The 25483-nt window shown below is 47.7% G+C and overlaps 1 protein-coding gene across 1 annotated transcript in view; it reads right to left on the bottom strand.

Moving 5' to 3' along the window:
- Window positions 1-25483, bottom strand: part of Wdfy4 (WDFY family member 4) — a 274084-nt gene that overhangs the window by 14355 nt on the left and 234246 nt on the right. Inside the window, exons 47-54 of the mRNA XM_004657842.2 lie at window positions 19722-19764; window positions 18586-18705; window positions 15671-15788; window positions 14895-15004; window positions 4227-4380; window positions 1977-2068; window positions 731-943; window positions 22-172 (exon numbers count right to left, since the gene is read on the bottom strand). Coding sequence (XP_004657899.2) covers window positions 22-172; window positions 731-943; window positions 1977-2068; window positions 4227-4380; window positions 14895-15004; window positions 15671-15788; window positions 18586-18705; window positions 19722-19764 — 1001 coding nt within the window. The remainder of the gene's footprint in view (window positions 1-21; window positions 173-730; window positions 944-1976; window positions 2069-4226; window positions 4381-14894; window positions 15005-15670; window positions 15789-18585; window positions 18706-19721; window positions 19765-25483) is intronic.

Genomic DNA, 25483 nt, shown 5'->3' with positions numbered 1-25483 from the left:
ACGGGACCAGGTTTGACACACCTTTGACTGTGACCTGGGAGGGCCTCAGTGCTGGCAGGCTGTGGAGGAAGGGCTGCGGGTGGCTGGGCGGGCCCGCAGGCGTGGAGGGGTCCTTCCCGGGTGTCAGAGGCTTCCCCGCGGTGCTCCTGGCCGGGTGGGGTTTAGTGAAGAGCTGGAGAGGCACACACACCACACAGGTCATTGTGGGGCGGGGGAGAGGCGGGCGTTTCAGAGAGGAGCCGTCCCGTGAATTCACTACCGCACCTCTGCTCACACATGCCTCTAACTGAATTGAAACATCTGTAGAACCCTTGGTCCAAGCCTTGGATGTTACAGAGGAGGGTCTGGGGCTCACAGAGGGCCAGTTACTTTCTCTAGGTGACAGGCTTCTCCTGGCTACCAAATCTCTTCTTCTTCAAGCTGCTCGGATAAAGACTAACCTTGGTAAGAAAGGCTTGGGCCATGGGAGAGCACTTGGTAGGTTAACACATGGGAAATAGGGATAGTAAATAACACAATACTGTCATAGTTTTCTTTCATTTACACTGCAGAATATAGCCTTTGTCACTAATGTTGATGAGGCCACAGGAATAAGTTTGGGGGGATGCTTTGCCCCTCCATGCCCCGACCTCACTCCTAGCACGGACGGACCGTTCCTGCACAACTCTCTGAAGCTTGCTCAGCCCACGCTCTTTTGACAAAGCAAGATGAATGACCCAGCCAACCGCACCTGCTTTGGCACCTGTCCGAAGTTGCTGACAAACCCCAGAATGGTGTTCTTGATCACAGGGTCACGGATGGCGCTGAGGTCTATCCTGTCGCCATAGAAGTAGGGGTGGAAGGTGTTCACCGCATCCACGGCAGCTGGCCCCTGCTGTTTGTACCCAAAAATGAGGTCGATCCAGTGGTGGAGGTTGGCACTGACAAAGTCACTTTCCAGAGCCTGGAAGCAATACCCAGAGAGCATGAGATTATAGCCACCTGTTTTATTTTTTTCTTTTTTTTCCCCCAATAATGTTTCATTTTAACGTTTCTTGTGCGTGTCTGGTAACATCTCATTCTGATGTTCATTTGTTTCCCTGGTGATTCATTGTGATGGTTCCTCTCTGGTTTTCAGTTTGACAGGTTAAAAATCACAATGGAAAGAAATCTCTTGACATGTCCGGTTGGGCATTTTCTGGATCAAAAATAAATAAATAAATAAAAATCCCTCTAATTAGTTATGGGCAGCCTGCCATTCCATGGGCTGTGATGCTGGACTGAATATAAAAGAGAAGGCTAGCTGAGTTAAGTATTCGCTTCTCTCTGCTTCCTCACTGTGGACTGGTTGATTGCAACCAGTTGCCTCAAGCCCCCGCTGCCATGTCTTCTCCCCTATGAAGGGCTAGAACCTGGGACTGGACGTGGGAACAAACTTTTTTCCTTCCATATGCAGCTTCCTGGCTGGGTATTTTGTCCCAGCCATGGAAAAGATTGATGCTGAGCACATCTTCATCTCCTGCACCTAAGCCAGGTGTTTGGCCCAGGAGAGGTATCTCTAGATGGTCTCTGGCCTCTACTTAAGAGTAGTGTTTCCCAGTCATGCCCAGTCCTGGAAACCCCTTTGGTAAGTGAGAGAGGCCTACGGGGTCTCCAAGCCCTACCCGAGCTATACCGGGAACATAATCCAGATGGTGATCCTAATTGGCAGGTGGATGAGGACACAGGCATGCCCTCAGGGCATCTGAGGAGCATTGGCACCATTTCCAGTAGTGATGCCACCCCAACCTGGCATAAATGCAGAGTTATGAGAACTCCTCAAACAGCCCAGTATGCCAACCTCCTGCCAATGAGTGCTGACCCCCAAGCCTTCTCTGGTTTCTCCAGGTACCAAAGTGTCAGAGCTTCTCCCCAGCAGTGGGACAGAAAGCCACCGTGGAGACTGAGGGGATGCTGAGGTGCACGTCGGGACACAGCCTCCTGTCTCACAGACTCACCTGTCTGTGCAGACTGATGAATTTCCGTGGGTCACCATCTGCCCAAGGAGGGAGTTGTACATCCCCCAGCGCTGTCCCATCCTGCATGCAACCTGAGTGGGGAGGAAAACAGTACATAGTGGGGTAAATAGGTTCCAGGCTGCGATAGGAACTGGAGGAGGTCAGGACCATGGTGTCCCGGATTCTCACTTCCGCGTAGGCTGCGGTGTAAGCGTGGTCTTGCCACCTGCGCCTGCAAAGTACCAGTCCTCATCTGCTTGGCCCTTCCCCTTGCTTCCTCCATCGGGCTGTCCTTGCTTCCTAAGCAGCACCAGAATGTGGTCACACAGAATGATCCTAGTGTCGTCAATGTTAGTGTGTCTTTCTCCCTACTCACAACACCAAAGCAAATTTGATATGCTATGAGCATACACAAACTCGAGACTCTTTCAGACATCACGGAAGGTTCTTGGCACACACCGTCGCCACGCCAACTTCAGGGAGGGCGACAGGGTCTTGAGAGGGGAGACTCCCTGGGTAGTAAGAAGAAGAGCTTAGCTCTGAGCCCAAGCATCCCCTTCCCCGTCATCAGACAACTGAACAAGCTCTTTGACCTCTGTGGGGTTCAGCTTCACACCTGCAAAACTGGAGGTGGTGAGCAAACCTCACAGGGCTACCATAGGATGGCAGAAGTAAATACACAGCGTGCCGAGCAATGCCAGGCCTGCAACGGCCTGTGGCAGAGCCTCAACTGCTACGGTCTTGCGTAGACATCTGCTGCACGTAGAATAAAACCTTTCCCTGTACCCTAGGACCTGTGGGACCAGACGTGGCCTCTCTCATCACTGAAGACTCGGCTCAAGTCCCTTCCTGGGGTCCGGAACAACACAGACCCCTCCAGCCATGTTCCCGCTTCTTTCCTTACAGGACTTCCTCACTTGCTTATATGTCTCTGTTTCACATCACCTTCCCCTCTTGGAACGTGAACATCTTCCGGCCGAGCCCACACCTGCCTAAAGAAGTGTCTGTATGCAGTAGGCGCTACATAAATAAGTGCCCGCACGCAGCAGACGCTACATAAATAAGTGCCCGCATGCAGCAGGCGCTACATAAAGAAGTGCCCGCACGCAGCAGGCGCTACATAAAGAAGTGCCCGCACGCAGCAGGCGCTACATAAAGAAGTGCCTACATGCAGCAGGCGCTATGTAACCGCTTGTTCTCCCGACTTTCCTGAACACATCTGCTCGTTTCTGTCTCTGGAGTGTGTTGTCATTTCTGCAGCTAAGGCCAACACACCTCCTCAGAGAAGCCTCTTTTAGAATTCTACTACCTCCAATCTACCCCAGTCTTGGGCCTTGCCGTGCCTGCGGGGACTGTCCTTTGGATCTCTCCAGTTCTCCCACACGGATCCTGATATGAACCTGAGCACTACAGCGTCTGCCTAGGGCATGGGTCCGACTTGCTGGGCGATGCCTGGAGGAGCGGGGCTTCAAAAGTTCCACGGGCATTGTGGCCCCATGTCCAGAGTTAAAACCACTGCAGATTAAATAGGAAATAGGTCTCATCTGGGACCATCCATACATGGCCTGGATGAAGGTGTAAGCCTGAATGTGCTGCTGATAGGAAGAAGGGTGCCCGAGGGAGGAGAGCCCTGAAGGGGCACTGATGCCAGTCCCCGGTATTCCCTGTAGCCCCTGACCCTGGGTGGAGAGCCTGCTGCACCCCGCCCCAGCTCTGCCCACACACTCAGCAAACTGCCCCACCTCACCCTCACACACATTTATGGTGGAGGATCCTGAGTATGCACAGTCTCCACAGGCCCTCTGTAAGGCTACAGGAAGCAGGAAGAAGGCCTGGTGCATCCTGGGTTCCAAGAAGAGAGGATCCACTAGCCACTGGTCTTCCCGCTGGTGGGGCATGGAGGAAATGAGCACGTGAAGCCCAAGGTCAGAATGCAGCAAGGCAGTGCTGGGCCACGGCTACCAGAGAGGGTGCTAGCACTCAGGCTGCTGGGTGCCCTGCTGCAAATCAAAGCCTGAAACATTCAGAGGAAAAGCTATTACTGGGGTGAGTGCTCTGAGCTGCCTTTGAAGCCTGGGACCCAGCAACTTCCTTTGCATATGATATCGCCGCCACCCAGCCCAATGCATTGGTCCTCCTGAGAAGTCTGTTTCCTGAGATGCCCATTAAAGACACTCATGGAGTCTGCTCCCACTGCACACCCAAAGAGAAGCCTTCCACCCACCAGGCCTCTCACAGGCCTCTACTCACCGAACTCCACTGCATTGTGGTTGGTTAAGAACTCAGGCAGGTAGAAAAACTCGGGGGTCAGCTCCCGGACGTCACTCATGTTCTCTCTGGAGGCAGACTCCCAAGTGCTCTTCACGCTGTGGAACATTCTATCTGCCACATCAAAGCTTCCTCCCTGGGGGAAAGGGGAAGGCGTGATCAGCTGCATGCGTGTGGGCCTCCCTCCCTCCATCCAGAGGCGGAGGAGCAAATTTCACTGTTGCGACTTTCCAGCCTTTCTTTTGACGCCGGCTCACTGATCAGCCCCACTTCTCACACTCGTTCTTTAGCGAACTCTCGGGAAACTTTACCTCTGAGGAAGGAGGCCCTGTCCATGATATTCAAATGAACCTCCCTCCGCCCCATCGTGCAAAGCAGCATTCAGATCACAGATGAGAAACTCACTATTGTTCATCTGACCATGTCCAAAGATGCTAAGGGCCACTCTGAATTGGGCCCTTAACATAAGTCAGTGAAGACAAGAGTGGATTGGACTCAGCTCTTGAGAGTCTCATAGTCCAATGACCACAGGCAGGAAATAAAAAGCCCCATATAAGACAAGAGAGCTGGCTCAGGCATTCTGTGTGGAAATTAGAGAGATTCCTGGAGAATCCCACAGGGAGGCAAGTAGGGAAGTCTGACACTGGGGAAGCTGGCAGAATGCTTGGAGCAGGAGAAGAAGCCTTGGAGGAGAGCAGAGGCAGGAGGAGGGCTGGAGGGATCAGGTATCTCTTACAAGGCATCTGGTGGGGGAGAGAAGCAGGCAGGAAGACACCCTGGCCTTGACAAGGTAGAGCAGGTCTGAGGAAAATCAGCTAGAGGAACACCAGAGCACAAGAGAACCAGGTAGTCTACAGCATCTGCCAAGGCCAGCCTCAGTCCAAGGCCCACGGCAGCAGGGGGGCCTGGTGCAGTGCAGTCCAGCTCAAGTGTGATACTTGGAGTTGGGTCTGGTAATAGGTGAGGCAAATCCTTTCCCTGGATACCCTGGTCCTCTCATCTGGATTGTGTATCTCTTCTCCTAAATGGACAAATGATCACATTTATTTACCAAGTGACCTTTAGGGTCAAGAGGGAGGCAGAGAAGCCTCGAAGCAGGTCCTGGTTGTAGAGCTAGAAAATGCTGAGGTTAAGGGACTTTAGGAAAGACTTTCTGAAATTAAGCCTTGGGTTTACTGAAGTTCAGACACATCCAGAGAATATCCAAGTCCCTGGAATCCTATCACATTCATTTGCCCCATGAAAGCTGGGCCTGTGTTTAGCAAAAAAAATTGTCTCTTTTTTTCTGCACAGCACATAGGCAACCATGAGAACAAAGGGTATACACTGCGTCCCCACAATATCCCTTCACTTTGCAGAGGGCCTAACATTCCCGTCAGCATTTTCCCAAGGCAGCTATGGTCAGCCGTAGCCACGGGTGAAGTCTAAGAACTGGCAAGAACTTTCTCTGGACACGTATGTTCTGCCAGGTCATTGATGCATATAGAAGTGAGCTCGTTAATTTCCACTGCCAAAGAATTGGGGAGGGCTTGGTTCCGTTCACCTCTTTCACCACCTATTCCCTCCTCTGCAATTTTGAGGCCAAAAAAACTAAGGCTTCCTCATGGCACGCTAGGTATCTCAAGGCTATCAAAGGAGTGGATATCAGTGCTAGGGTTAAACTCACAGGTGCAACTCCAAAGGGTAATTGCTTTGCCTATGCCCATTTCCTAAGGAAATTCCTGGATCTAGGACAATCATGGTCTATGCCAGATCAAGGGCAGATGAGAGGCAACAGCCTGCACCACACCTGGGGTGGGTCAGACCTAGGCATCCAGGCGGGAATGGACCGACTGGTCAATTTTCTGAGCCAGACTTGAGGATCTAGTGGGAATCCATAGTCACTTTCTGCATCTGAACAGGGTCTCAACTACAATGCAGAAGCATCTTAAAAGATGAGGCTTTTCCCTGAGGTCACATTGCTCTCTGTTGAAATTAGAGAATGATGTCCACCAGCAAATGAAATTGGAATGGAAATAAAATGAGAGGCATCTAAATAAATCTGTACCTAACGAGTCACATACTGAAATGCATTAAGAGCTTTGTGTATTTAATGTGCAGCCTGAGTCTCACATCGGTGGGAGATTGATGTCTTCTTGTGGTCCCATTTTTCCTTTTGCAGCTTTTATAAGCACTGATGGTGATCTCCTGAGAAACAATATGATTTGGTAATAAAAAGATTACCTGTATTAAATAAAAATAATATATACATAGGAAATATTGTTAGTGCTACAAATCTGGTTAAAGATATTACCACAAAGAAAAATGTTATTTTTTTCACAGCTGTCTAATGCATTTTAGCAAAAGTAATATCTTTAAAACTTAAGCCTGTATTATTTATAAAGGAAGCAATAACTGATTTTCCTATTTCCCATATTAATAAATGTATTTGCATATATTTGTTTCAAAATTAATGGGTTTTCTCACTTCTGCAATACAAATAAAACATCCATATTCCCTAGAAGAAAAAGTGGAGTTGCTTTGTTACTCATATTGTGGGTTGACATAAACTCTGGCGGCTCCTGGCAGTGAGTCCCAGCTAGGACTTGGTTTTTAGGAAAGGTAGGGAAGGAAAAAGGAGGAAGAAAGGACAGAAAGGAGAGACACACCGTTCAGGGTTGCAGTATGTCCCTATAAGGAGAGCCCAGAACCAAATGAAATAAGCAACAGCATGTAAATCTGGAGATTAGAAGAAGGAAGGTATTCAGAGAGAGCTCCTGAGCCAAGATCTGCCCCTGTATCTATTCTGTACATGTTCTTGCCTGCCAAGAATAATGAGTCTTATGCGTATCCAAATGCATGGTTACAAAAAGGTCGTGGCTACAGCAATGGAACAACTCCCTCACAGGTTTTCCCACATGCCATCCAAGCCAGAAAGCAGTGGAGCCAAGCTGAGGCTACAGAGCTCCGAGGCAAAAGATTGTGAGCCTACTGGAGACATCACATATGGGTAAAGACACCAGAAATGTTTGCTGACTATCTGGGGATTAGAAATGATATAATAGGAGGTATATCTTTCTTTGGTTATTAGAGGTGCTCAGCTTTGGTTAGAGATGAATCAAAATTAACAGCGAAATAGCAGGGAGACAAGTGGATGACAAGGGTAGTTTCTGGACATTGAGTTAAAAACTTTCTTTTTTTTTTTTTTTTTTTTGGTTTTTCTAAGTATGGTCTCACTCTAGCCCAGGCTGACCTGAAATTCACTACAGAGTCTCAGGGTGGCCTCGAACTCATGGCAATCCTCCTACCTCTGCCTCCCGAGTGCTAGGATTAAAGGCGTGCCCCACCATGCCCAGCAAAAATCGGTATTTTTAATTCAATATTTACAGTACATTGATTGTAACTGGATACACCCTGAAAAGGAATGTGCTTTACCTAAGGCGACACTCCTTTAGTGTGGGCAAAGTCTCTGTGCCATTGTCCCCTGGATAAGCACTTGAGTCACTGCATGCTTAAATCCCACTGCAGCATGAACAAGGAGTGTACGCCAGGGGAAAAGTAAACAAACAAACAAACAAAACAAACATTCCATTCTTGGCCCACACTATGAAGAAATCCAGATATTGCATATTTTCAAAGACACCTGAATGCACAAATCGTTTATAATATATACTCAAAAGTCAAGTCGGGCTGGAGGGATGGCTTAGTAGTTAAGGCGTTTGCCTGCAAAGCCAAAGGACACAGGTTCGATTCCCCACGACCCACGTGAGCCAGATGCACAAGGGGGCACAAGCGTCTGGAGTTCGTTTGTAGTGGTTGGAAACCCTGGCACACCCATTTTCTCTCTCTTCCCCCTTTCTCTGTCAAATAAATAAATAAACAAAAATAAAATATTTAAAAAATAGTCTTCCAACCACTACTGACCCGAATCAACCCACTCACATCTAGATCATGGATTGATTTTATGAGAAGACTGCTAACCCATTCACACCATAGATATTCTTGCTAATAATTTTAAAGTATCGGTGCAACGCATGGATCCTGTCAGTGTCCGCTGATCTAATTCCCCAACTGTCCATCAGAGGCAGTGTGCCACAGTGGAGCATGCTGGGATGCTGGAATTAGGTCAACTTGAGTGGGAATTTCAGTGCATACTTACTTGTGGGATGAACATGAGTGAGTGATCTGAAACATTTTTGTTGACAATTTTCATAAGTGTTAATAGTATGTTTTGGTCCTAAACTCCCATTACCTTCTCTTGTTCCTCCCTTCCCTTCCAGAAAACCCCTTCTTCCTTCCAACCAGTCCCTCTTCTCCTTTGATGCATGCTGTTCTTTCCCCTCCTTCACCACCCATGGTGTAGTGTTGATGGTCCAATATTAAGCAGATCTCATGCAGGTAAACGCAGGCACTGTGAGGTCGTGAGTGCAGCGACTACTTCATATCCCGAAGACAGCATTCCACAGCACTCCTCCCTGTCCCCCGGTTCGTACATTGTTCCTGGGCCCCTCTCCCATGATGCTCCATGCCTTAGAGGGCATGGCAGAGATGTATGAAGTGTTCCGTTCACCTCTTTCACCACCTGTTCCCTCCTCTGCAAATCTTTAGTGATTGTTTGGGATGCACAAGCAATAATGCGTACGCCTATGTGCCCACATGAGTGTGTGCATATGAATGCATGTGTATGTTTGAGGGAGAGGGAGAGACGTGCCTCAGGTGGCAGCCTAGACACACAGAACGTAGTGTCGAGTGAACTGAGTTCTGCGTGTGTCCTTTTCCTGCACAATCTAGGCGCCAGCAAACAATCCTTGGCATGGGTTCCAATTTCAGTGTACACGGGGAAGAAACCCAGGGGTTCACCAGAAGAAAAAGAGAAAAGGGGACAGAAGAGATTGAAAGTGGAAGGGAGGACTGGATTGATGGCTTAGCGGTTAAGATGTTTGCCTGCAAAGGCAAAGGTTTGATTCCCCAGGACCCATCTAAGCCAGATGCACAAGGTGGCACATGTGTCTGAAGCTTGGTTGCAGTAGCGGGATGCCATGGCGTGCCCGTTTTCTCTTTCTCCTTCTCTCTGCCCATTTTTCTCTTTCTCAAATAAATAAATAAAAATAAAACATTAAAGTTTTTTTTTTTTAAAGCAAGTAAAAGGGAAATATAGGGGACTGAGAAGATACCCTCTAGTGCCTGGAGCAGGGATGGGCACGAGAATAATAAGCAAAGGCAGGAAACCTTAGCGTGGACACAGCACATGTGAGGGCTGCACTAGGGCAGTTTCAAAGCAACCACAGCGCCAAGAAGTCAAGGAGCTCGTGTGTGTAAGGAAGGGGAACCTGGCCTGCATCATGTGCATCTTTACAGAAAATAACCAGACCCCAGCATCATACTCAAAAACTAAATGCCACGTGTCCCGAGTGCCTGCAGCCTGGTTATATAACACTACCAAGGAGAATGTTCTAGAGCCATGTTATCTTAGGTCTGTCAGTTTCTATCATACGTGCCTTTTCCAGTGCTCCTGACTGAGTTTATATAATCAGAATTCTATGACACTGGAGACCCTGAAGGATTTTTGTCAAGTCTGGGTTTTTACAGACCTCATGCCCTGGCACTGCCTTTAGGGTGCTGCTGGGGGATTCCTTGACAAGTGTTGTCCCAGACAGGTGCAATGTAGGGTACCAAGGACAGGCTATTTTTGCCTCAGAGGCAGGAGTGGGCTATACCAGTGTGTGAAGGCATGAGGGAGTGCCCACGGAGGTGTGGGCACTGATATAGGCGCTTCCAACTTCCTCATATTTCCTACTTATTTGGGGCTTCTAGGTAAGAGCCAGGAGAGGCCAAGTCTACCTTGGGACTCTTGGGTTTTTTGTGCAGTTAGCATCTGTCTATCGCAAAACCCACTCATCTCGCCGCAGGTGGTTTGGAAAAACCCTTCCCTACTGCTGGTAACAGCTGACTTCACATGGGCTGTGACTTAATTAGCACAGTGCTTTACTTCCATTTCTTATTAAATACAACAGCCACCCTTGCTGGGCATGGGCTGCCTTGCTGGGCCCCACCCAATAACTAGAGCTTTTTCTGGGGCAGAATATAGTGTCACAGCTAGCATCTCAACAGGGGCGAAGGCTGACAGTGACTTGACTTTCTGGGGGCTCACAGATACTGGCTTCAGATAGGGGGATGAATGGGAACTACAGAATCCTGAGGCCGCTATTGTGGGGACACACATCAGCCCCATTATGACAGCAGTTCACACCTCTCCAAAAAGGGAGCATGGATAACAGAGCGCATAGCTGACACATGTCTGGTCACACTCTCTGCATGTTCCACCTGCTCACATCATCCAGCATACATACACTGCACACACATCTATGGGTGTACATTTGAACATTCAACCAACCACAGATGGAAAGTATCTTTAAAAAATCACATTTGTCCCAAATGTGCACTTTTTTCTTGTCTCAATTCCCTGAATCAAACAGCATTACAGCTATTTACGCAGTGTTTACATTGCAGTAGAAGTTAGGAATAATCTAGAGGTGGCTTAAGGTATACAGGAATATGTGTGCAGTTTCTGTGCAAATGCTATCTTCCTGTTTGACAATTTCATGCATGGAGACAATGAGTTTTGATTCACCTGCTTGCCCTCTCTCTTCTTCCTCCCCTCCCGTTAAAACTCTTCTTCTTCCCATTAAATCTCCACCCTGCTTCCATGTCTTGCTATTTTTTTTTTTGATCTGCTGATTTAAATTAGGACCACTTGCCTAATCACGGGTGGAAGATTTTTTTCACTGGCGAATGGACAGTCCAATGGCTAACTGCCTAAAGTACATGATCGCCCCTCTCCAAGGAATCCTCAGTTTCCACCATTTTCTCTGAGAGAAGTGTGGGGTCTCATAGCCCCTTCATCATCTATGAGAAGATATTTTATTTAGATTTTGTATAAGGCACTAGGGGACCCTCATATTTTTTGTTATCTGTGGGGGTCCTGGAACCAATCCCCCGTGGGTAGGTAACTGCTTCAAATTTTCTGACTTATACAAATCTATCATTGTATTGACAGGTTTGGGGCAGATAAAGAAACGAACAGCAATATGAGAGGTTATGCATCATTGCAAAAACCAGCCTGGTTGTAACAGCATTTAACTGTGATGGGAATAAAGTCACTTTACACGGGAGCCAGGACACAACACACCAGAGTCCTAAGTGAGCCCTGGGGCTGCTCACAGCTTTAAGCACAACACACAGCGAGCCGGCCATGTGCCCAGAGAGCTCTGCGTCTGCCTGCTCCCACACACCACATGTGCCACTCACGCACAGAGCACGTGGCAGCTCTGTGCAAAGCCATCAACATGCATCGGTATGTCACTCATACTTCATACCACTGAACTCTGTTTAAAAATGGTTATTTTGTGCATATCTTAACACACTAAGAAAACCAAACAATAATAACACACGCAAGGTACTTGACACCATCCACAAACACAGTAGGTGCTTATGACTGTTTAGACTGGTCAGTGTTTCACCACCATCTTGAGTTTACTAATCAGGAAACTGGATCCCAAAGAAAGACAATGCTCTGCTCGACCTCACATGGCAGAGCTGAGGACACAGAGCCCTGAGCGCCTGGACCCTGAGCTAGGACACACATGTCCCTGCTCTGTCCCATTCATATTGGCAGGGGAATGGCTCGGAATGGAAGTGACACTGACATTCACACACTGACTGTCTCCCTACAGGCGTCCTGTGCTCTGCCCATCCTCCGCTGCTGTCTACATCAGCCGCTGAGGCTATGGGAGGTGCCTTTCCTGTCACCACATGGTGGAGGCATGCACAGGTCTCCTGAGAAGGAGCAGGCCTGCCCCCCTGCAAGGCTTTTGGAATGGAGGGAAGATGCCAGAACATTGCTTGGGCAGTCATGGTGAGGAACAGGACTCAAAGTGAGAGTCAGACACACATTCCCTCTGCACATGTGTGCCTTGTCACTGTTCCTTTGTGAACTAACTCACTTTATGTTGTTCTGAGGAAAAAGCACTTCTTCTGCTGGCTTCTTCTGCTGCTGGTTCCAAAGGTGTGGTCACGGGCTAATTATGACAGACCGGGAGAGTCATTCAAATGTCAGGAGGTAGGTTTGGGGGTACATTCAGAGAGCCCAAGATGATTCCAACTTGGATGGAACAATCCGCAAAGACAGAGTTGAGCCAAAACATGTTTGGAGTCACATCCAAGACCTCCAATGGGGTCCAGAGGACTTGTGCTAACATGGCTTCCCTGGTGCCTCCTGGAAGCGTATGAAGTTTGCTCTGATGACCTCACACCATGTTGAGCTCTCTCAAAGTAGTTTGACCTGGTCACCGATAGACCAAAGAGGCTAAAATAAGCTCAAGTTCATGATCAGCTTCCAAGTAGCCATTACTTAAAGGCCCTCGGGTTTGTGGCACCTGTTTAGTCTGGCGCCTGCCGTGCTGGGACGCTTTCATGTAGTCCAGACTATCTTAAATTAGATTTCCTAGGCTGATACCGGCTTGAATAAGTTCATGGCTGCTCAGATAGGACCAGGCTGATCACAGAGGGGAGAGGGGAACTCACAGTGAGCGAGGGCTCTCCCCACATTTTCTTGTCGGTGCTTCTCAATGATCCAGTGGGGTGTGCCTAATTAATCCTCATTGCCAGAGGTACCAGATGCAGAATCTTGGATGGAGAAGCTGGATGTGAATCTCTCGTAGAGAAAATGGCCCCTTTCACTCCATCTCCTCCCTGTGCGAGAAGACCCTCAGCAACAAGTAGAGCTGGGGCTTCTGGCTTTAACGCAGCTGACCAAAGAGGCAGGGGGAGGCTTTAAATGCATCCTGAATGTTGGAACATTCAAAGTCTCTGGACGGAGAGCAGTGAGAGAATCCAATCGCTATCATCAGCCACAGCGATCATCATTTCTCGTGGATTAATGAGCAACATCTGGATGGGATTTCTGGCATGGGGTACAGCTCTGGGACCATTCATTCTCCAAACTAAACTTACTTAAGATGCTTGTTGCTTGGGAAAGGCTCAGGGGAAGCACACTTGTTATTCTTGAGTGGATTGCCGGGGTGGAGGGGGGTATACAATGTCTAGACAAGCCATACGGTCAAGGACAGGGAAATCTGTGCCAAGAAACAGGAGATAGCAGGCATCTTGCTCCTTACTGGAGAAGTTGCCTAACCTTGTCTCCTCATTCCTGACTAGGGCTCAGGAGTGGACCCTAGTGTCTCAGGGAACCAAGAGTGATATTTCTGGCAAAGTCAGACTAAAACACACAGTTCTCGGGACATGAATGCTTCTCTGAGAGGGGGCTCAGGTGTCCGAGCCAGTCCATGAGTGTTCAGTGGCCCCTTGACCACGTGGCTCATGTCTTTCAAAATCTCCATAGGACTATTGCAAGGTGTGGATGGGGTCAGTAATGAACCGTGATGTATTCATTCTGCAGTGACCTCAGCCAGCTGGCTACAGCTGGGCTCCCTGATAGTTTTCCACAATGTGAACTGTACCTCTGGGATAATGGGTTCCTTGGATGCAAGATCCCAATGGTGGGATCAAAGGGGAGAAGAATGACAGAGAGTCTCAGCAGTGTTCCGACGTGGCCCACGAGGGATGTTGTCTCAGAAACCCTGTGTGTCCAGGACGCCACCCTCCGCTTGGCAGTCAGCCTGGCTCTCCTCCAACTCTTGCTGGCTCCAGGTCTTTCTAGGTTGTGGGATAAAACCCAGGAGACCCAGATACATTTAAATTTCAGATAAACAACAAATAAGTTTCCAGTTTAAGTGATTGTGTATCGGAAAGTGGTGGTTTATCAGGATCGGAACCTAACTAAGCATTTTGCCATTTTATTTGTATTATTATTTTATTTATTTATTTATTTTATCAGCAACCTGAAGCTGGTATGATGGTGTGCGAGCTTATGGGTGTGTAGCTGGCTAGGTTCTTTCTCTGGGTTAGCTGTTTATTTTAGTCTTCAGGGATTTTATTTATTTTATTTTATTTATTTATTTGAGAGTGACAGAGAGGGAAAGACACACACACACACACAGAGAGAGAGAGAGAGAGAGAGAGAGAGAGAGACGGCACACCAGGGCCTCCAGCCACTGCAAACGAACTTCAGATGGGTGCGACCCCTTGTGCATCTGGCTAATGTGGGTCCTGGGGAATCGAGCCTCGAACCAGGGTCCTTAGGCTTCCCAGGCAAGTGCTTAACTGCTAAGCTATCTCTCCAGCCCAGGGGTTTTTATTTTTAATTGCTGTTGCTGTTGCTTGTCCCGAGGAGTCTCTCACTTGTCCTTAGCACAGACGTATACATCCTGATGTCTTGGCTCATAACCACTGTCCTGCTTCTGGTTCTAATCTTTGGCTGCTGACCTTGCTAGTCTCTGTGACCCCTGCTTTCCTACCCGCTACATCTTACTTATGCTGACGTTTTCCATAGCTCTTATTCTCTGCTGTTTAAGGTATTTTTGCAAGGCACAGGCAGACGGGCCAGTATCCCCGATGAAGAACAGCCTGCCTATGAACCTAGGAACCAATGTCAACTTGAGGATTGAGTGTTTAGCAGAAAGGTTCCCTCCCTTATCCAAGCCAGGACCCGGCTTGTGTGCGATGGTGTGTGTGCGTGTGCACACCGTGAAGGAAGAGCGGCCGGCGGCTCACCTGCAGAGAGCAGAAGGCCTGGGTGAAGGGTGGCATCCGGACCAAGTAGGAGGCGACAATGATGGCTGAGGAATAGTGAGTGTAGTAGTGGCACTGGACGGTCATGTCTCCTGAAACAAAAGGACGTGCCTGAGGGCTGCAGCCCCACCTGCAGGCAGCAGACACAAGCTTCCCTGTGATTGAGGAAAGTAGTTACAACATACACATTCGCCGAAATTTAAGAAGTGAGGAGACATCAGGAAAAACATTGATGTGCTAAGAGCCACAAATGTGGCAAAAACCTACAGAGGAGATGGACAAAGCGTGGGACTGAGTTCTACAGCCAGCTAATGTAGGCCCTGCTGTTCGAAGGCTACAATCTTGGGTATGTTTCCCTGAGTCTCAGTTTCCTGTCCTTTGGAAGGAACCATGGCATATGAATGAATGCTACAGTTCCTTCCGTTTTTCCTCTTCCTTCAAATGGAGCTGCCTGCTCCTGGCAGGAGACTTCCATCCAGAATGGCGGCTAGAATCACTGGGGCCGTGCTATATATCTATACAGAATTTCTAAAGGTGAGCGCTGGACTTCAGTATTTGTCAGAAGTTCTCACGGGGGTTTCTTTCATTCAGACAGGTCGCTAACCACTGGATTAGATGGTTCTCCATTCAACCAGTGCCACTTCTAGGCTGTCTGACCAACTATCTATTAGCTATCATTTCAAGGTATTCAGATGAAAAGTCCCCCTCCCCCCACCACACACACACACAGACAGACAATCAATCTGGGGTCTACTCACCTTCAGTCTTTTCAACATCTTTAAACCTCTGGGTAAATTTCAGCTTCCTTTCCTTGGTCTGAGCCCCCATGGGCTTGGAAAGATTCCGGAAAGTCTTGGGATTCGTCAAGTTCAATGTCTAGAAGGCAGATGTGCAGCTGGAATTAACTCCCTCAGCCCTCCAGTGCCCCAGAAGCCACGCTCTTTAGTTTTATGGTTTCCTTTATTGGTTTATTGTCATTTGGTTTGAACCCCTCTGGTGATTAGCTGGCTAGCTGGAGTTTTATGGCCCAAGAGCCAGTGATCCACAAAAATTTAATAGGGGAGAGATGAGAAGTAAGAGGAGGGGACGATTGAGTTCACAATGAACCTGTTCCAAGTTGACCCAAATCAGAACGCGACCACCAGTCACTGAAAAGAGACTTTCAAAGAATCTGAGCTGCCTATATGGCTTGTGACTCTTGCCCTTATGGAGGGTTTGATTTCAACTGTTCAGGGGTCCCTGATTAGAGTCAAGCGGATTGGATAGGAAGCTCGAAGTCATCTGTCTGGGGGAGGAAATGGAGGAACATCTTCAGTTTTCTGAGGGCTGTTCTCTTCTGCACAATAATGACATGGAATGCCGGCCCTGCCGCTGACCTTGGAGATTCCCGCAGTGGGAACAGGAAGTTCAGAGCCAGTGGTCTTTGGAGACGTATTTGTTTTGCAGAGATGTCCTGCGCATTAGTGGAGTGCTGGGTATTCCTGGGGTTTGCATCTCTCTGTAAGAGGGTTATGAGTCTTGCTTTTCAGAGCCTAGCACTGAATCACTGTGGCTTGATGACTGATATGGTGTTCCCATCTCAGGGCTGGCAGAAGCCAGGCCAGGGAACCAGCCCCTCCTTGGAGTCCAGTGAGTGACAGAAGGGCATGTGGAAATTCACTCAGCTTCTGCTGCTATGGCCAGGTCAGAATTGTTCAGAGTAACACATCTTCCGAAAGATATCAGAATTCCAGCTTTTCAGAGTAAATTCTCAATTTTTATTTTTATTTATTTATTTTAAACATTTTATTCTTATTTATTTATTTGACAGAGAGAAAGAGGAAGAGAGAGAGAGAGAACAGGCACACTAGGGCCTCCAACCATTGCAAATGAACTCCAGATGCGTGCACCCCCTTGTGCATCTGGCTTATATGGGACCTGGAGAATCAAACAAGGGTCCTTTGGCTTTGCGGGCAAATGCCTTAACCGCTGAGCCATCTCACCAGCCTTGTTTATTTATTTTTGTTTGGTTTTCGAGGTATAGACTCACTGTAGCCCAGGCTGACCTAGAATTCACTATGTAGTCTCAGGGTGGCCTCCAACTCATGGTGATCCTCCTACCTCTGCCTCCTGAGTGCTGGGATTAAAAGTACGCACCACCACACCCAGCTAAATTCTCAAATTTTAAACACCAGAAAGTAGTCACAACTAAAATACATATTTTATCTATCCATCTACCAGTCTATTCATCATCTATCTATCCGTCCATCCATCATCTATTATCCATCTATCTGTCTATCCGTATATCTATATATCTGTCTGTCTGTCTATCTATATATCTATCTATCAATCAATCAATCATTTATGTGTGTGCATGTGCCAGGGCTGCAAACAAATGCCAGACACATGTGCCACTTTTTTTAATCTGGCTTTATAATTGGGTGCTGGGGAATCAACTCCAGGCTTTTGTAAGCAAGTGCTTTTAACTGCGGAGTCATCTTCCAAGCCCCAGTAATCACATTTTTTTAAAAAAAGTTTATTATTTTTGAGAGAGAATGGGTGCACCACGGCCTTTCAGCCATTCTGAAGTGGACTCCATGTGCATGCGCCCCCTTGTGCGCATGTGCAACATTGCACGCTTGTGTCACTATGCATCTGGCTACATGGGACCTGGAGATTCAAACATGCATTCTTAGGCTTCACCTTAACTGCTAAGCCATCTCTCCAGCCCCAGTAATCACATTGTAAGTAGAGGGTATGGGTTAAACAGAAAGGGCTTACAAAATAGCCACCACTTTGCAAAGTGTGAGTTAATCCTGGGGTGTGTGAGTTTCGTGTCTGAAAGGCCTTGGTCTCAGATGGACCATCTGTGTGAGTCAAGGGAGTGTGAGTCTGGAAAGAAAGTGCTATTGCTGTCAATGTCGTCAGTGGGGATGTGGTGGGGACTGGAGGAGGCATTGCAAATAATGCTGTGGTGTCCTTCTTCCAAACCATGTACTCTTCCACACAGACATTCCAAGGCAGGACTGGTGAGACTTGTCTGACCAATAACCCACCTTCTGTTCTCTTCACACATGGCCCAATGCATTCTCTGCTGACCACAGCCTAGAAGCTCAGGACCTGGTCCATGGACTGGTTGTCCCTGTGCAGACGTACGCATCACTTGGTCTGCCCACAGAGGTTTCGTCCTCCTCCCATGCCTGCTGGGGCCCAGGGGCTGGAGCCCAACAGAGATAAGTGGTTTGGTCTTGCCACAAGTCATCCTTATCAGCAGGTCTCTCAGTCCCCTCGTGGGTCTAGGAGAGTGGGCTATTTTCTGTCTCTGTCTCCTCCCCCCTCTGCTTGTACACACTGACTCTGGGAATAAATTACATGGCTCATCTCTGTAATCACAGCATCCTCAGTGTTGGCCCATGACGACATCTCAGCAGATGGGTCGTGGCTGCCTTCAGGCGACCGGAAAGCCAAGAAGTCCTTTCGGGCTCATGTCAGCATGTGCCGGTTTTGTCGGTCACTCTATGGGTAGAGGTGGGACAGGAAGCCAGGCATCTCAGCAGGAAAGCCTGCCTTGGGCTTGGAAGCTGGAAGTAGCAGCCTTAAGTCCCAGGGACGTGAACCTAGCATTGTTCTAAGTGCTGACGATCAGGATAAGGAAGCCTCGGGTCCCTGTGGCATGTGCTGGAGAATGCCTTACCTCAGAGGTGTAGTCAGCCAGCACCCAGGGGAACACAGGGTATTGCATGTAGTCATTGTAGGTCCTCCCGGCCAGGGTGTTGAGGAACATGAGGTACTCAAAATTGCTGATATCTTTTTTCTACCAGAAAAGACAGAGAGAAGACAACTCAAACATAGCTAACACCCTCCCGAGGTTATGGGGGCCTAACCCTGTGGGCCCCAGCAGGAGCTCTGACTCTATGGAGAGGACAGGCAGGCGGCATCTAGGTTATCTGTCTACATCTTGTTCAGGAGCCAACACCAACTTGGGATAGTTGATACCCACTGGCCTCTATAAGAACTGGGCAAGCCATCTTCAGAAGCTATGCCGAGCAGAGAAAGAAAAGGCAGTCAGTCCAAGATGCTGAAGCCCCGGATAATCTGTTCTTTTATGTTAACTGTCAGGGGTCACATGCAAATGCTGACTAAATGCCAGCACAACTGCTGGAGGTGGACTCAACACTGACCCTCTCATCTAGAAAAAACAAATGACCTGGAGGATGTGGTACACACACAGAAAGGAGCTCTGACTGGAGGCTGGGTGACTCGCCCTCTGAAGCTTTGTGAATGTTTTTCTCCCTGATCCCTCTCTGGTTATGATCATGCTACCTCAGGGGCTCCCTGCCTCGGGCTGCATAATCACAAAAGAACAGAATGATTGCATATGAGAAAAAAAAAAAAAACACCAAAGCCCTCTGACAGAGGACTTGTGTGCCCAGGATCTCTCCTTTCCTCAACTTGTTCACTGGAAGAGAATTTGGGATGTCAGTGACCAATAGCTACACTCTTCTCAGCTCATGGTCTCCAGTACTAGTTCCCTTAGTGACCTTTCCTCACTGACAACCACGGACTAAGGTCAGCTAATTTGTGCTGCGGGCCACAGGTGTCTTCCCAAGAATAAGAAGGGACACACATGTGACTCCTCAAGTGTGGATATGTGAGCTTATCTTCGGGGATTGGGAGTCGTGTATACACACACAGACATTTTAGTAAATTCAAAGCACAAGCTTCCTTTTTAAGGAACCCCTCACTTTTCTCACTAGGGCCTTGGCTATTTTCTTCTTTGCATCCCACTGGGCGACCCCTCCCTGCCCCCTCCTGGGGGAGCCACTGTACCTGCCATCTATGAAGCATGGTCTTGTCGAAGCTGGGGTGTTTCCTGTGGGACAGAATACCATAGTGGTGACCAAACATCCTAAAGCAAGAATAGGAAGAAGGAAAGGTAGGGCCTTATAGTGCCTTCTGGAAAGCTCCAGAACCCCAAAATCATGTGGCAACTCTTGGGGGCCAGCACAACACAATCAATGTCCAGACTTTACTGGCCCCCACCCTGTCTTAAGGTTCAGCTGTTGCAATCACTGTGAGTGGTTTGAATGTGAAAGGTCCCCCATGGCTCCATGTGTTTGTGATTAAGCCTCTTGGTCAATCCTCAGCTAGTAGAGCCTTGGGGAGGTGGAGCCTTGCTGGGGGAGGTGTGTAATGGGGGTGGGCCTTGAGGTGATTAAATGGATTCAGTAAGTCAGTAGGTTAAAGCTCCACAGGGTCTTCTTGTTTTATTATTTTATTCCAGCCTCTTCACTGGAAGGTCACATGCCCTCATAGACTTAAACCTAGGAATCCTTTTCATCTTAGCACTATCCAGCCTAGCTGTGTATTCAATCCTATGATCAAGATGAGCATCAAATTCTAAATATTCCCTAATTGGTGCCCTCCGAGCTGTTGCCCAAACTATCTCCTGTGAAGTTTCCCCTAGCATTTATCCTTCCCTCTGTACTCTTAGTGAATGGGTCCTACTCTCTAAGTTCACTCAGGGGTCCTTTGGATGTTCAGCAAGCTCATCCTTGCTGCCATTTCCCGGCTGATGTGACGAGATGTGATGCCCAACCTCTGCTCTGCCATGCTTTTCCACCCTGGAAGCTGTGACCTGAAATCAACCCTTTCTTCCCATGAGCTGCTTCTGGGCAGGTGTTTTGTCCTAATGTGAGAAGGTAAGTACAACACCATCTCTCTTAAACAAACCCAGATTACATGTGGCCTGGGAGATGTTCCCAGGACACACAGAAGGCCTGGGGGGCTCATTCACAACCCTGTTTGATGTTCCATGGCCACATCTCAGCCTCCTCTGCCCCGCACTCCTTCTTTGAATGCTGAATAGGATACATAGATATATGGAGGCTAGAGGTTAAGGTGTTTGCCTGTGAAGCCTAAAGACCCAGGCTCAATTCCCCAGGACCCACATAAGCCAGATGCACAAGGGGGCACGTGCGTGTGGAGTTCATTTGCAGTGGCTGGAGGCCCTGGCGTGTGCCCATCTCCATTATCTTTCTATCTCCACCCCCATCTCTCTCTCTCTCAAAATAAATAAAATAAGATAAATTTCCAAAAAATTACACAGATGTGATTTTAAAAATGCAAACACCACAAGGGGGCCAATTCTCTAGCATCTGTCTCTCTCCCTTTCTTTTCTACCAGTTTTCTTCCCTGATGTCTCCCTGTGACTGTCATTCTACTTCCAAGAACAGATCCTGCTCAAGATATTTCACAAAACCAAAACCACATCACACCTTCTCACACCATCCATCTGCTGCCACAGCACTGCTCAGATGCCCACAGATCTCATCCTATACGTAACTTCTCCTCCCATGCCTGGGCTTCCTGGACCCTCCATCCCATGACTCAGCTGGAACAAGCCAGGCCGTCCAAGTACCCTAGATTAAGTACCTCTTAATCTTCCTAAGTACCCATCTGTTTGCATTTAGTTATTCTCCTCCACTTCTCCCTCCTCTCCCTCTTCATTCTTCTTCCAGTTTCCTGTTCTTCCTCTCCTTCTTTCTCCTCTTCCTTCTCCTCCTCCTTCTTTTTTTTTTTCTTTTTCTCCTCCTTCTTTTTCTTGGCATTCTTTTCCCTAAGATGAAAACAACTACCAGGCTGGGTTTAACCTTTTCCTGCCCAGTAGGAACGTCATCCTTGTGGTCCATTTTACCCAGGCAAACAACTGGAAGAACACAGTGCGGCTAAGGTTGGCCCGATTTATGCCCAGTAGCCAGAGGCTTGTGTGGGGATCTGGTTTTCAGATCCTGTCTGCGACCTTCCCCTCCTCCAGTACTGGAGGGTGGATGAGCCAAAAGGCTAAAATATGGGCAGACCCTTAATCTGGAGACAGTGACATTTCCTAACTCGAACCTTCAAGGATGTTAATGGATGTTGTGAGCCTTCCAGACACGTAAGCATGTGAACTTGCCACACTGTAGGACTTACAACCTTGCTGCTTATTTTAGGAAGTGAAAGAAGATCGAAGATAAGGAGGGAAAAATGTTCCCCCAGGGCCTAGGAAATGAAAGGCAACCTCTGCTGGCCTCCCTTCCAGAAAGGTTCTAGAATGTTGCCTGTGGCCATTTGTGATGTTTACATCAGGTGGAATAATGTGCAGGAGAAAAAAAGGCCTTTTCCTATCCCATTCCCAACATCATCGGCTATGAGCTCCAAGGAAGATCCATCGCTTCTGCTATCATCATAGAAGGGCACCAATACCAATGGTGAGAACACATCTAGCCAAAAGTGAGTTACACCATTTTAAAATAGTACTTCTCAATTACATTTATCTGAAAGAACTACAGGACTCTTGAAGTAGTCCATGCGAATGTTGAAATATCTGATGAATAATGAAAAGAATATCCCCAAGAATTAACTGTATTACCTATTCATCCTAATGAGGGATTTTTGAGATTAGGCAAGATGTCAGGTGTGGCTTCTTGGCTTTCTATAGCCAGGAGTTCTGAGAGATTCAGCTCATGAAAGAACTGCAGCTTTGAAGCTCAGAAGACTTGGGTCCATGTTCAACCTACACTGTTTGACCGGGGCCCTCAGTGGGATGCCAGGACTGTCTGACGTCCTTCCAACAACAGAGTGCAGGGAGATCAAATGGGATTGTGGGTATGGAACAAGGCCAGAGCAGGGGTAGATACAGGATCCTGCATAAATGTGATGCTAACGGATGCAGTTATTGCTCAAGAGCAGGGTGATTGTTTTCTACTCCAAGATGAAGGAGAATTTGATGGGGTAGCCATTACCTTCTCATTGCTAGGAGTAAAAAGTCAATCAGAAGGAGTTTATAGAAGGTTTATTTCTGGCTTACAGTTTAGAGGGGAAATTTCATTAAGATGGGGAAAGAATAGCAGGACCAGACAGCTGGGTGTCACAAGTCCACAGCATCAAGGCAGGGGTAAAGGGAGTGAGATTCTAGCCGTTAAGATAGAATCCCAAGGCCCGCCCGCAGTGACACACCTCCTCCAGCAAGGCTCTACTTTCCAAAGGCTCCACACCAGCTGGGGATTAAGTATGAGGCTTACTCACAAGTACATGAGGTGATGGGGGACACTCCACATCCAAGCCACCACGGGTGGCAAGGATGGGAACCTGCTTTTTAAAACAAGACCCATTCAAGTTGCCAATACCCTTATGGGTTACCTTGGAATAATTGTTCAACATGCTCTGTCAACCAGTGGGCAGCAAGTCTGAGAAGCTTCCAGAGATTCAATGGGGAGTTAGTACTTAGTCATAGGGCAAGAGCCTGTGTACTTGGTCAACTGGGAGTTGAGATTAGAAGGATTAAAGCAAAGACACTGAGGAATATTGAGGTTATCCTGCCTACCCTGAAGAAGAGCACAGAAAACATGCTATCAACTCATTCATTCCTGCTCGATCCCTAAACATTACTGCCTACTGTCTGCTGGATGAACTCCAAAGATGGCATGACAATCTCCAGGTCAGAGCTCCATGCCAGGCCTACTTCAAGCTCTCCCTCTCTATTCTGAGGGGACTTTCACCCATGGTACTTCTGGTGCAGTGACATCATATGGTCTTGGGGTCTCCCAGACCCCAAACACCACAGGGTCCATGCCCTTGGTTTGCTTATCATACTTTGACTCTGCACCCCGCCTTGGGGACACTGTTACTTAACCAACACTTCCACTTCTCCTGAAAGCCAGGCTACTGGAAGGTTGTCAGTGAGGAAGGTATGACAGCCATATTATAAATATAGGCCTCCAGAGCTCATGGGTTAATCCCCACACCAAAAGGTCCTAGCCAGGGACTCATCAGTCAAACAACTGTCCCCTCTTAGCCTAGGCCAGAATCTCGGGCAAGGGGTTCCTCTTCTCGTCTTTCCCCTTACTTTCTGGGAGACAGGGGTTTAACCCCGCTTGGCAGAATCTAAGAAAGAGCTGCAGTTTAGCCTGGACTTTGGAGCTAAAGCAGACACCATTCCAGGTCCTCCTGCCTCTCCAAATCCTCCCATGCTGTGCTGTTGATCGCAAAACGGTCATGATGGGGTAGGGTAGCGGTAGCTGTTTCCTGAGCAAAGAAGGGATTGGGAAAACACATCCACAGTGCAAAGAAAATTCACTCATTTTGGCAAACAGGAAATGTATGTCGCTAATGTTTCTGAGCTGCTTCTTAGAACATGGTTGGTCTGTGTCTTGCCTGGCGAGGCTCCTGGGACAGAGAAAACTCATGCTGGATGATGCTGGGATGGGGCCTGGGCATGAGCAGTCATCCACTGGTTTTCCACCTGCCCTCTTTTTTGAGCCTCAGAAGCAGATCTGGATTAATGTGAACTTCAGTTTTCAGATTCAGATACTAGGTCAACAGAAATCCAAAAGGAGGGCCAGGCATGGTGGTTCACATCTGTAATCTCATAATCTCAGTACTCAGAAGGCTGATCACAGAGAAACTGAAGCCAGCCTGGACCTGTCTCCAAAAGCCAAGAGAGAGAGAGATAGAGAGACAGAGATCCATGAAGAGACAGATGTATTCTTTCAAACTAGAGAATTCCCTTTAATGAGGTATTGACCCTTTCATATAGCTTATTTCCTTAGGATATGATCATCGTGCATATAGATCTAGACCCAACTATAATATTTGATAACTAGCCCATTACCCATTACATAAGCTTCTTACCTATTGCCTGATTTCACAAAGACCCATTTAATCATCAATAGATTAAGTAATGGATGCTGCACTGGGTCTTTGTGAAGGGGTCACTATCTGTTAATTCAAGAAAAAAAGGTCTAGGTGGAAACAGTACATCTACCTGTCGTCTCACGGGGAGGAAGTGGTACACAGAGTGATATGAAATGTGCTGTCAGTGCCCACCCTGAGCTGGCACGTTGAGCTATCAAACACCTGCCGGGAACAGAGATTGACCAAGGGCCTTGACACTGAAGACAAAGATAGTTCCTCCGAAGGGGAAAAAGAATATGAAAACCATAACAAAACCCACCTTTCCTGATTGCATTAAAAGTTGCCACCCAGAACCCGGACATGGTGGCGCACGCCTTTAATCCCAGCACTCGGGAAGCAGAGGCAGGAGGATCGCTGTGAGTTCAAGGCCACCCTGAGACTCCATAGTGAATGCCAGGTCAGCCTGGACTAGAGTGAGACCCTACCTCGAAAAACCAAAAAAAAAAAAAAAAAAAGTTGCCACCTGAAGAACCAGGAAGTAGCTTATATTTAGAGACATTCAGTTAAAAAATGAGCATTACCACATTCACCAAATTGTTACTGCTTAGCTATGCCATAACATGACGCTGTAGATGCACTCAATGTTGGGATGTTTACACCATATGAAGCTACCTCCAGCTGCCAACATTGCAAGTGGTTTTCATTTTGATGATTTTATTTTTGCTTATCTGAATTTTATGACTTATATTATATTTTCTAATTTAAATTGTATGTTTTATGTATATTCTAATTCGAAATATGCTGGGCAGTAGAATGCTGAGTAACTTTTAAATTTTCCAATTGTCTTTATACGTTAATTCATTTAAACTCTATTTACTGTCTAAAATCAGTGTTCCATTGTAATCATCTTTGAGCTA

This window comes from Jaculus jaculus, chromosome 18 (assembly GCF_020740685.1).
Source record: "Jaculus jaculus isolate mJacJac1 chromosome 18, mJacJac1.mat.Y.cur, whole genome shotgun sequence".
NCBI classification, from domain to species: Eukaryota; Metazoa; Chordata; class Mammalia; order Rodentia; family Dipodidae; genus Jaculus; species Jaculus jaculus.
This window is presented reverse-complemented; position numbering and strand designations above follow the sequence as displayed.